Below are 12118 nucleotides of genomic sequence, written 5' to 3'. Positions count from 1 at the left end.
TGTAACCAGGTTCATCCATTACAATCTGGATCTTTCTAAGCTTCTCTTCCCCTTAGTTTGCAATAGCATAGTTCACACTGGCACTGGTTGAATATGTCCAAACTACTTTTATTTCTTTTCATAAATCTTTACTTCTCACTCATGTCTACAGTACACAGATCTTGGCTTTCTTCACAGAACTGTTAATGGTACACTTAAATGCACATCTTTATTACCTCATTTTCCGTTACATGTTCATTCATGTAGGATCCGAAATAAACCACTATTCCACATACCTCACGTGCGCCTAACACTCCAGCAATGCTCCATATTCTATCACCTTCTCACAACAACAAATGTCCTGCACAAAATTGACATATTTATTTCCTATCATCTCACCAAAACAAAACTGAAAACAGGGACACTGGCTATCAATTAAGTAATACCTGGTTGCCAGCCAATTAATGATTTATGTAGGTAGTTCCCTTCCCTATCCCTTCACTACTGTTATTTTGTTTTGGTGTTTTCCAAATTTGTACGCTCCTCATCACCAGATGTTTTATTCCTGGCTTGTGTCAATGTCATACCCTCATATGTGCGTATGTGCATACACATGTTATATTATGTTATGTGACCCTATCAGACTGATTCTGATGGTTCCGTCAGCTTCTGCTTCGAACGCTAGTGCTGTGCCGCGTATGCAGAGCCATCTGGTGACGAATGAACGCACCATTTCCACTTCAATTACGTCTAAATTCAAACACCTCATTGTTTGAGAAGCCTTTCTCGTGGACAGTCAAGATTTTCTTATGATGACGCAGAGCAAAGTTCTCTGCGAAACGTAAAGAATTTCACCTTATTTTCTTGACACGGCATAAGCCCAAAAGCCTATATATATCATGTCTAAAACTGAAATATATGCTAAAGGAATAAGCTCTCAATTCTCTCTTGACAACATGGCCAGAACATTATCAGCAAAATGGACATTATATATATGCGTGTGTGTTTTCCCCTTCTTATTTATATTATTTATTATCTAAAGATTTTGTTAATATTAAGCCCCTTCTTTGTTAAATTTTATTGTTTTCTTACTATTAATAGTTTATATATTGTTCCACAGTCAGTGTAAAACAAACAAACAAACAAACAAACAAACAAACAAACAAACAAACAAACAAACAAACAAACAAACAAACAAACAAATAAATCCGTATGTCCATCCATCCACAAATGAGTGATTCTGAACAGGAACCAACAGTTTTAAAGATGCAATGCTTTTAATGTAATAGTGATCCACTCTAGTCACAACTTAGCAGTACTCCTGCATTTTATTTTTAAAATTCTTATGTATTACCTTCAATATCAAAACTAAGTTTTCTTGGGATTTCTAACTTCAATGTAACTAGACCTCAACACAATTACTGGACTTTCAATGAACAACAGTGTTTTCTGTATATAGTGTACACTCACATGGTTATATTTACTGTACTTCTTTTTAATGTACTGGTATCTTTAAATATTGACATATTTTTTTTTTTACAACCTGCTTTGCGTTGCACCAACACAGATAGGTCTTACGGTGACGATGGGATAGGAAAGGGCTAGGAGTAGGAAGGAAGCGACCGTGACCTTAAGGTACAGTCCTAACATTTACCTGATGTTAAAAGGGGAAACAATGGAAAGCCAGGGCTGCAGGCAATGGGGTTCGAACCCACTTATCTCCTGAATGCAAGTTGATAGCCTACTTGACCCAAACCGCACAGCCACTTGCTCAGTCAAGATGAAACATGTATGAACAGGGATGTAACTGTGTTATGACAATATATTGCTTTGTATTGAAGAAGGTGGACTCCTTTCAAAGTTTCACTTAAAATGAGGAAAGTTCACCATACAGGACTTTGCAAGGAAGCCTGGTGTCGCTCATTAGACAGACATGCCCAGTCCACCGAAGCTGATGGTCAATGATAGAGGCTTCTATACAGTTTGTATAAAATTTCTCAAGAACTGCAAGATTGGGGACATAGTTCTCCCATTTGATATTTAATATGAAATGGTAGTTACTGTTCATGAAAATGCTCAAGTTTATTGATGTGTTGGTGGTACAGAGTCCAGGCTTCGCAACCATAGAGTATCACTGTGATGATGACTGCATTATCCACCATGAGTTTGGCATGATCTGTTAAGTCTTTATTCCTAAAGACCTGGTTGGATAGCTGACCAAATGCCAAATAACCAGTACTGAGTCTGTCTTTCACATCCTCTTCTGAGGTGCATTGCTTAGACAGAAGCTTTGAAGGTATGAGAAGTGTTCTAAGTGTTAGAAGTTTGTGCCCGAAACAGAAACACTGAACTCTGCAAGGGTGGTCCCTGGGGCAGGTTGGGCAAGAATCTTTGTTTTTTGTGCGCTGATGGTAAGGCCAAAACTATCACAAGCACTCTTGAAACCACTGACTGCTGCATCTCCTCAGGTGTAAGAGCAGGAGATGCAGTGTCATCAGCATACTGCAGTTCAGTTACCCTGGTCACACAAGTTACAGAAATGTGGACGAAGTCTCATCAAGTTGAAGAGAAATGGCAATACCTTAAATCAATGCCAGAGGTGTTGGTACAGGATTTTTCACAAAACATAGCAGCCACATACAGAATAAAGATCATTCGGGCAAGTACACACCCTTCCTTCAATCCATGTGTGAAAGGAAAAGCATCACAGATGTTTCGCTGATGGAAAACTTGACCAGACATGCCATCATAGAGTGCTTGCACCAAGCGAACAAAGTGTTCAGGGCAACCAAAGTGTCTCATCAGTGTCCACATAGCAGGCCTCAGGACAGAATTGAAGGCCTTTTCCAGATCATAAAATACTACGAAGAAAGATTGCTGCTGTATTTTCTTGGAGTTGCCATGTGCATAAGATTATATCAACTGTGCTTCTTGAAAGATAAGAATTTCATTTTGGTCCGCATTGAACTGAGATTACAATTAAATTAATAATATATTATGGTTCCACCTATTCAATACAATAACACTTAGTAATGTGAGGTTACATCACAAGTCTATCACAAATGGTATCGGTTTCGACCCCAGATCTGGGTTATCATCAGCCAATCGTTCAAAAGGTACAAGATAAAAGTAATGCACAGATGAATAATAAGTAATATAGAAGCTACATTTTCAAGACTAAAGTTCGTGTGGAGCTATATAACACTTGAGTATAAAGCACTAGGTTTTAAATGTCTTTAAAATCTTGATGTGAAGATGAATAAATAGCTCAATGTTAAATCTTATAATCGTATGTTTGATACATTAAGATGCAAATACCTAGTTGTCTTGTTATGCAGAAAAGTTGAAATTAAACACCATTGTGCAGAGAAATAAAACAGAGTGCAGTATTAGAACAATTGAGAATCACAGTTGACAAACGAGGGTATCTTTAAGATAAATGCTTGAGTAGTTCTGGAGGTGGTGAAGAGATCAATTTGAAGGTCATATTGTTCTGAACCATGGTTGATTTTAATTCCCAGTTCAATGTGGAAATAGAAAGACATAATGAGAGTGATAAAAGCCAATTTAGGTGAGGGAAAAATTTTAACGGCAAATTGATCGAGAAAAATATAATATATAACTGCATAGCGTAATACAGTGAAGGGCTGAATTTGGAAATGTGTAAGAGAGCGGAAAGGGAACGAGGAGAAAGGGAGAGGGGAAGGAGAAGGTGGGGAAGATGGAAAGGAGGAAAGGGGAGTGAATTTAAGGAAGGGCAGGTGGATGAGGTAATGGGAGTAAAAGACGTGGATGGAAACTATGCAAGGCTTGGAAAATCGAATTTGAGTTTAAAGATTTAACATTTAAAAAAATTAAGATAAAAAAATCGAAAAGAATATTTGGTTTCTCTGAAATGTTGTTTAAATTGAAATTTGGATTAAAATACTGGTCAAGATTAATGTAACATTTTTCGGTTGCGTTAAGTAGGGAGGCCTTTGTTTATTATTTCAAGTATTTTCATGTCCTGTTCTATGTTGGTGAAATTATGTTTAGAATAATGTCCTGGTTCTGGTAATCAAAAAGTCTTTCTTATCGCATTGCCTGGTAATGACATAGTCAAGGATATATCAGTGCTAACAGCATGGGTACATTCATGTGGTTTTAAAACTGTTAGGTAGGTGGAACTACTGTAAGTATCGGTGATGAATAGTTGATGCTCAGCACAGAGGCCAGGAAATAATAACCCACTGGTGTTGCATTTTCCAATACCATGTTTGCCCATCATGTCTACAAAAATCCCATTTGTGGGTCATTAAATTATTATTTGTTTAAAAGGAATATTTTATATTTCCACATTAGCTGAAGAAGGTCTCACTGATTGAAACATATACTAACATATGCATAGTATATTTATATTCGTAAGTATTGAATGGTGGAAATGACATTCCGTTTAAAGGAATAATTAGAGTAGGTCAATTTGGAACAAACATGATATTCATCAATTGCAAATTGCAGTCATTAAATCTTTATAACAGGGGTTTCCAATTAGTAAGGACTCTAGGGCCACATTGGAAACCTTAGGTATGATCGCGGGCCGCACTTTAATAATAGGCCAATTTTCGTAAAATTCTACAAATAGAACAGAGGTACCAGTATGAAATAATGTTCATAGTTCAATTGAAATGAAAGTTTGATAATTTTAATTGCTTAAAATACTATTTTACATCAGCATAAAGGAGTGAAATTAAAAATTAACACTTTTATACCCAGGACAATTGAATTCTGAAGCAAAGCACCCAACAATCACAGTACATTTGAATTAATATTTGACGAATGACAAAAAAGAAAAAAATGCCTTAAGAATAACAAATTAACAATGTAGTCAAAACAAAACTAAAATAAGGACAATTTATTGGGAGTAGTGTGATCGATCAGCTGCAGCTCTGTTGTTACTAATCTCAAAAGATGCAGTAAGGAAGAATCTGAAAGTCGACTTCTGCATTGATTTTTAATGAATTTCATAGATGAAAACACACTTTCACATATGTATGTGCTCCCAAACATTGAATTTACAAGGAAAGCTGGGAGAGTGACTATTTAATTACTAACAACAGTGGGAAGCTTCAGTGTATGGTTTGTATGCAAATAGTTTCTGTGCCGAAGGAGTACAATGTTAAATGACATTAACTCAACAATGCACGAGAAAAAAGTATGCAGCATATAAGGAAGAAGCTTGACACGCACTGGTTGCGGACTTCAAAAAGAAATTAAACCAGCAAACAGGTATGTTTGGCAAAGTCTTACAAAATCAGTTGTCCTCTCTGTACGTATCCTATGCAGTGTCACTTGAACTAGCAAAGGAAAGGAAAAAAAAACAAAACACAGAACAGCTGACTTAATTCTTTATCAACTTTGTTTGCTCATTTTTTTCTGTATCCTTTTCAGACCAGCCACTTGCTGTTATGAGTGTCTTTTATAAATTTCATTAACATTAGCGATTAGAGTTCAGTTTCTGTGGAGTTGGGACTGGTTTCACATGAATGTGAAGATTTTTTGTATCAAGTAGGCAGTGCATTTCTACAAAAACATTTTTAGACAGGTTGGAAATTATGAAACAGTTGAATGTTGCAGATCGTATATATCTGCATGACAATTCAAATGTTTTTATGTCATCATTACAATATGTATGACAATATTGGAACATAAGTTATTGAAAAATATTCTCAAATGTTTAAATATTGATTTTATTATTGTGGCAAGATATACATGCAAGTGAAAATGATATCCATACGAAAATATATGCTCTCACAAGAAAGAGGGCTCTACATTAAAATAAAATAATCTATTCAAATCGAGTGAATACTTAAGAACAGGAAATAATATTAAATAATGAATTAGTCCTGACTTGGGCTAACTTTCTGAATGAGCTATGAAATATTTTGGGTACATTTTCTTCACATTTCTAAAGCTCTCATGGGCCGCACAATATGGCTTCGCGGCCCGCCTTTTGGAAACCCGATTTATAATATTGTAATTGTTTGCTGTGGACAAGAACTGTACATAATTTGTATAAGACCAAACAAGTAGTTTAGAAGATGTTGGAATGTCTGTGTTAGCATGAAAAATTGTGGGAATTAATTATTGTTGTAGAGCTACCGTACAGTCAATGAATATTAATGACTTTATAGGTTATATCCCTAGCTGATATGCAGTAGAGTCCCGCTTAACCGACCTTTCCTTTTCCAACATTTCCTTTTACTTGACATGACTGTAAAACAATGGTGACATAGAAACAGAAGAGGAAGAAAATTTGTATGATGGTGTTGCCAAAATAACACACAAGGAAGGATTTAAAGCCCTTGAAACCGCACTGGAATATGTGAAACAACAAGAAAAACCTCCAGCATTGGTGCATTGCTTCTGTAGAGAATATCTGATGTGGCAGTGAGAAAAAGGCTCAGCTGGAAAGCAAATGGTTATTAGAAACTTTTTACAATAAATTTAAATCTGGATCCATGTCTTTTTATGCTCAAATTTCTAACTGTATTGTACAGTGAATAGAAATATCAATTGCATGAATAATAAGACATCTGTGAGCACTCATGACACTGTTCTTTCTCTTCTTCTCCTTCTTCTTCTTTTATGACCACATAGGATCACTTTAGTCAGTCCGTCGTTCAGGTCTCTTTGAAGGGATTGTTCGGGCTTTGCGGTCCTCCCAGTACTTCTTCAGACGCTCCGATCTTCGTGCCCTTTCCTCAGTTGAAAATGTGCGTGTTGTTGGTTTGTTTTGTGTAAGGGTAAAGCGGAGGTTTGTATTCTTGTTTCTCTTTCTCTATTGACAAACATTTTCACTAATCTGACACCCTGCTGGCCTGTTCACGTCAGATAAGCAGTATTCTACTGTATTCTAATACTGCACATGTTCGTGAAATAGTGATGAAACCATTTGGGCATCATGACCCTTGCAACTATCAACACTAACGTCATTTACATGCTCTTGATATGTGAAGTGCAATTATGACTACTCAAGATTTTGAATCATATTTAACCTCAAGCATCAGTAAAGAGCACTTACACAAAGCAATCTGCTGTCTATTCTCTATCAAGTTGTGTTAATGCTTCATTTACCAGTTAGAACATGGCCTGCATGAAATCTATCTGCAAACTTTGGTACTCAAGTGTATATACTGATGCAGCTGTAAGGTTAGGACAGAGAAATGTACCCCACGAGTTCTACAATTATGCAGTATTTCCATGGAAAAGCTGCCAGACTTTCAGGAGAAATATTCAGAATAGCTATTGAATATAATCTTAGTCACATACAGAAATAGTCTACTCTGTCTTCGTATGGTATTTATCTCATCGTTCATGCCTTGGTACTCTAGGTTAAATCATCCAAATATCTCTGTAACTTACCTCACTGGTAGCAAGTTGATGTAAAATAAGGATAGCTGCCCGAGGAACTGCTGTTTGCTGTAGCTGAGCCACCATTTGTTTGCATATTCTAGGAATATGACCCAATGAAGGCACCTGATCTGCCAGAGCAGGCTGGGCTTGTAAGAGACTCACCAAGGCATTGGTAGCTAATTCCAGAAGCTCTACCTAAAGGACATATATACAGAATTGTTATGGAAGTCAATAAATCCATGGTTACTCCCCTTAACAAAGCACTATTAAAAGATATTACTAACTTCTGTCAATCTCAAAGTGCACAGGAAGAGAGATAAAGTAATAACAATGGAGAGAATTATGCAGATCTTTAAAAAATACATAGAGAAACTACACAAGTAAAGCAGGGGTTATGGGTTACCATCTTAAAATACTTAAAATAACTTCCAGTTTGTTAGATTGTATTCAGTACATATAGTACATGCTGAAGAGAAGTTAGTAAAGAACAAAAATGGCCAACCGTACACCAACCGAAACTATAACCTTCTGATTTTGCATCAGGTGATCTACCATTTGAGCTATGGTGGACCAGGTCATACTTGTTCTGTTGGAAAGGATTCGAGTTATGGGTCTGGTACTACTGTCAGCATAACTGTTGAGTGCAAGCTTGAAATACCTTTACAGCATATCGTCGTCATCGGCTGTAACTCGATCCGAGTATATATAACTTCTTCCTGCATACAATGACTAGTTCAACTCAGTTTATGGATGTGTTTATGATGACTAAACAGACCAATCCTGGCATAAAACATATGCCCACACAAATCACACTGAATGGATGGAGGAGGGCTGGGTTGTAATTGATGGAGTTTTCTTGCTTGTCGCTTGGCCCCTTAAACAAGTTGACAGCAGTGAATGTAGTGTTCTGCTACAGTGAATGGTCCACAGCACATTCTTCCCATGTCTGTATATCTTCATGCTGTGTTTCAGCTGGTCCTTAAAATGCTTAAGAGGGGCTCCATGAGGTCTACTGCCAGAGCAAAGTTCACCATAAAGAATTTGGCAGGGAAGCCTGGTATCACCCATGCAGTGAACATGGCCTAACCATCTCAGCTGATGAACGATGACTGTTGCCTCAGTGCTATTTAGCTGCACTTCGTCGAGAACTGCCGTGATTGTAACATAGTCCTCCCAGTTAATATTCAAGATGAATCTAATTTTCTGTTTGTGGAAGTGCTCAAGTTTTTTGATATCACGCCGATAGTGTCCAGGTTTCACAGCCATACAGTGGTGTGGAAATGACAACAGCTTTGTACACCATGAGTTTGGTATGCAGTTTTAGGTCGTTATTCATGAAGACTCTGTGCATTAACTGTCCGAATGCTGCATGAGCAGCCCCAATTCTTTTATCAACGTCTTGTTTGCAGGTACACCGTTTAGACAAGATGCCACCAAGATATGAAAAGTGATCAACCTGTTCCAGTGTTGAGTCTAAGATGGAGATACTGAACTCAGGAAGAGTTAATCCTGGGGCAGATTGTGCAACTACCTTAGTGTTTTTCGCATTAATGGCGAGACCAAAACGATCACATGCAGTTTTAAAGCAGTTGACTGACTGTTGTAGTTCTCCAGGTGTTAGAGCAGGAGATGCGGTGTCATCGGCATACTGCAGTTCTGTCATCCGGGTAACCAGAGTACGTCTTTGTGAGCGAAGTCTTACCAGATTGAAAAGGCCTCCTTCAAAACGAAATTGAATCTCCATGCCTAAGTTGTCTGCAGATGATTCATGCAGCATGGCAGCCATGTACAGTGCAAAGAGTGTAGGAGCATGCACACAGCCTTGTTTTAATCCATGAGTGATTGGGAACGAATCTGATACTGAGTTACCATGAAGAACCTGCCCAGATATGCCATCATGAAGAGCTTGAACCAATTCCATGTAATGTTCAGGCCATCCAAAATGTCTCAATACTTTCCACATAGCAGATTTTGGTACTGAATCAAAGGCTTTTTTCAGATCATAGAAAACTAAATACAGAGGTTGCTGTTCTCTGCATTTTTCCTGGAGTTGTCTAGCACAGAAGATCACATCTGTTGTGCCTCTGGAGGTTCGGAAACCACATTGAAACTCGGGCAAAATCCTGAGATAACTCAGAGCCGGTTTAATAGAATTCTTGCAAGAATTTTACCTGCAATTGACAAAAGCGATATACCACGGTAGTTCCCACATACACTATGATCGCCTTTCTTGAAGATAGTGATGATGGTAGCATTTTTCAAGTCGTCAGGTACTTGTCGAGTTTCCCAAATCAAGAGGATGAGTTAACAGAGTGGAAGTGCAAATGATAAAAGCTAAGTACAAAATTGTGCTAGTATGTGAAGGCTAGTATAGGGGGGAAAAAAATAGTTTAAAGTTGAAACTGGTCTCCGACAGGGAAGTGTACTATCCCCCATACTATTCATCATAATCATGGATGAAATTCATAAGAACATTAAACAGAGATTTGGAAGACAGGCAACAAAAACCATGTTGTTTGCAGATTTATTTATTTCGTGTCAGAGTGTTGAGAAACTTAAAAATATAAATAAGGTATTATATACAAATAAAACAGAATGCATTTTATGTCACAAAACATGTTTCACACAATGTCTGTCCAGAAATGGGCAACAGAAATTCCCTCTTCAGTGGCTTGAATCAAGTCTTGAAGTGTACAACGAACAGGGCAGGACTGACAGTCATACAGGTGTTGGGTAGTTTGTTGCTCCCCACAATCGCAGAAGTCTGACTGATCTTTCAGATAACCCCATTTTTTAAGGTTATCCTTGGATTTACCTACTCCACTCCTCAAACGATTAAGTGCCTTCCAGGTTGTCCATTCCAAATGATGACCAGGGGGTGGAGATTCAGAAGGCACCATCCAATCAGAAAGATGCTCCATTTTTGCTCGCCACATATCACAACGTGCTGTTCTTGCTGGTTTATCGAGAGCCTTGGAGACATTGAGGAAACTTTTCCTGGACTTCAGTCTTCTGGGTGGAGGTCGATGTCCAAATAACGGGTGGTTGCTAGTGAGATCCACCTTCGACCTCTCTTGCCTTGCAAACACTTCTCGCCGAATGTCTGGAGGAGAAATACCAGCCAAGCAGTAGAGTTTGTCAGTGGGAGTAGGTTTCAGACACCCAGTTACTATTCTACATGTTTCATTAAGGGCTGCATCCGCCCGCTTCGTATGGGCTGACCTAAACCATACAGGACACGCATACTCAGCTGCAGAAAAACTCAGAGCAAGAGCTGAGGTTCTTAACAAAGTTGGATGGGCTCCCCATTTGCATGAGCCAAGTTTACGGAGGATGTTATTTCGGGCTGAAACTTTCTGTCCAGAATTAACAGAGTGTTTCTTGTATGTTAAGGTCCGGTCTAAAGTGACACCCAGGTACCTAGGTGTAAAACAATGCTCCAGTTGCTTACCCTCCCATGTCACGCAGATGATATAGTGATATGGGGTGAGGATGAAATGGAAGTGCAAAAACAAGTAGATGTATGGAATCAAGAGACAGAAAAATTTGAGATGAAAGTAAGCTCAGAGAAAATAAAAAAGGAAGGAAGGAAGGTAGGAAGGTTTTCAAGTACTTGGGAAGTGTGATCACAGAAGATGTAAAGATAACCGAGGAAATTGGGAAAAGAGTACAAGCAAACAGCTTCTACCAGAGTGTAAGGGGTATTTTGTGGAACCAAGATGTCATGAAGAAACGTAAGACTTCTACCAGAGTGTAAGGGGTATTTTGTGGAACCAAGATGTCATGAAGAAATGTAAGAAAGTATTATATTCAACCTATTACGAACCCATACTAGCCTATGCAGATGTATTGTGGACTACAAAAAAAACGAGAGAAGAGTACAATACAGGCAGAGGAGATGAAATTCCTAAGAGGTATCAAGGACAAGACCACAAAGGATAGAATTAGAAATAAAGAGATAAGGAAAAGGACAGGAATCTTGAAACTTCAAGACAGGATAGAAACAACAAAGCTAAAGTGGTATGGGCATATGATGAGAATGGCAGAAGAGTGTGTGCCAAAAAAAAAAAAAAAAGAAGAGCTTTTTCTGAGAAGTTAACAGGAAAGAGACCACGAGGAAGACCCCGAAAGAGGTGGACAGATTCAGTGTGGGAGTGCATAGAGACGAGGGGAAGGAGAAAAACCAGAAGATATACTTAAAAAAGGAGAAGAGTGGTGGAGAGACAGGCAGTGATGGAGGTCCTTGATTCACGACCTGACCCAGGAAGCTGGAAACTGGAAATGAAGATGATGATGATACCCATAAACACAGGACTGCTGTATTCTACAAGACAACACTTTTTAATAAGTCACAAACCTAGTTATTAGTTTATTTTACAACTAGCAATTAGCCGCGGCTTCGCTCACATGGATTTCATAATTTGATCAGAGTAATCGTTCCTCTGCATTGTACTAAGAGACTATCTGAAAATTCCTAAAGTATAAAACCTCACCCAAAAATTGAGTTTCATTTACCCCAGAAATTCTTTGTAAACCATGTTTGTGGTATTACCTTTTGGGGCTAAGACGACCATGCGACATGGGAGAAACAGTCTTCTCTCAAGTCAAAAAATAAATACATAAATAAATACATACATTTTTATACGAGATTTCAAATACCTATTCCCATATCTGTAACTTATTCAGTTGTTGAGATATACATAATTATTCCCATAAAAAGAATTCAACCCCTTGATCAGCACTTCCC

At 38.1% G+C, this 12118-nt stretch overlaps 1 protein-coding gene across 1 annotated transcript in view; it reads right to left on the bottom strand.

Moving 5' to 3' along the window:
* Nucleotides 1-12118, bottom strand: part of Rme-8 (receptor mediated endocytosis 8) — a 397451-nt gene that overhangs the window by 53531 nt on the left and 331802 nt on the right. The window contains exon 34 of the mRNA XM_067147687.2: nt 7381-7566. Coding sequence (XP_067003788.2) covers nt 7381-7566 — 186 coding nt within the window. The remainder of the gene's footprint in view (nt 1-7380; nt 7567-12118) is intronic.

The sequence above is a fragment of the Anabrus simplex genome, chromosome 5 (assembly GCF_040414725.1).
Source record: "Anabrus simplex isolate iqAnaSimp1 chromosome 5, ASM4041472v1, whole genome shotgun sequence".
Lineage (NCBI taxonomy): Eukaryota > Metazoa > Arthropoda > Insecta > Orthoptera > Tettigoniidae > Anabrus > Anabrus simplex.
Note: the sequence above shows the minus strand (reverse complement) of the source record. Positions and strands in the feature narration are given on the sequence as shown.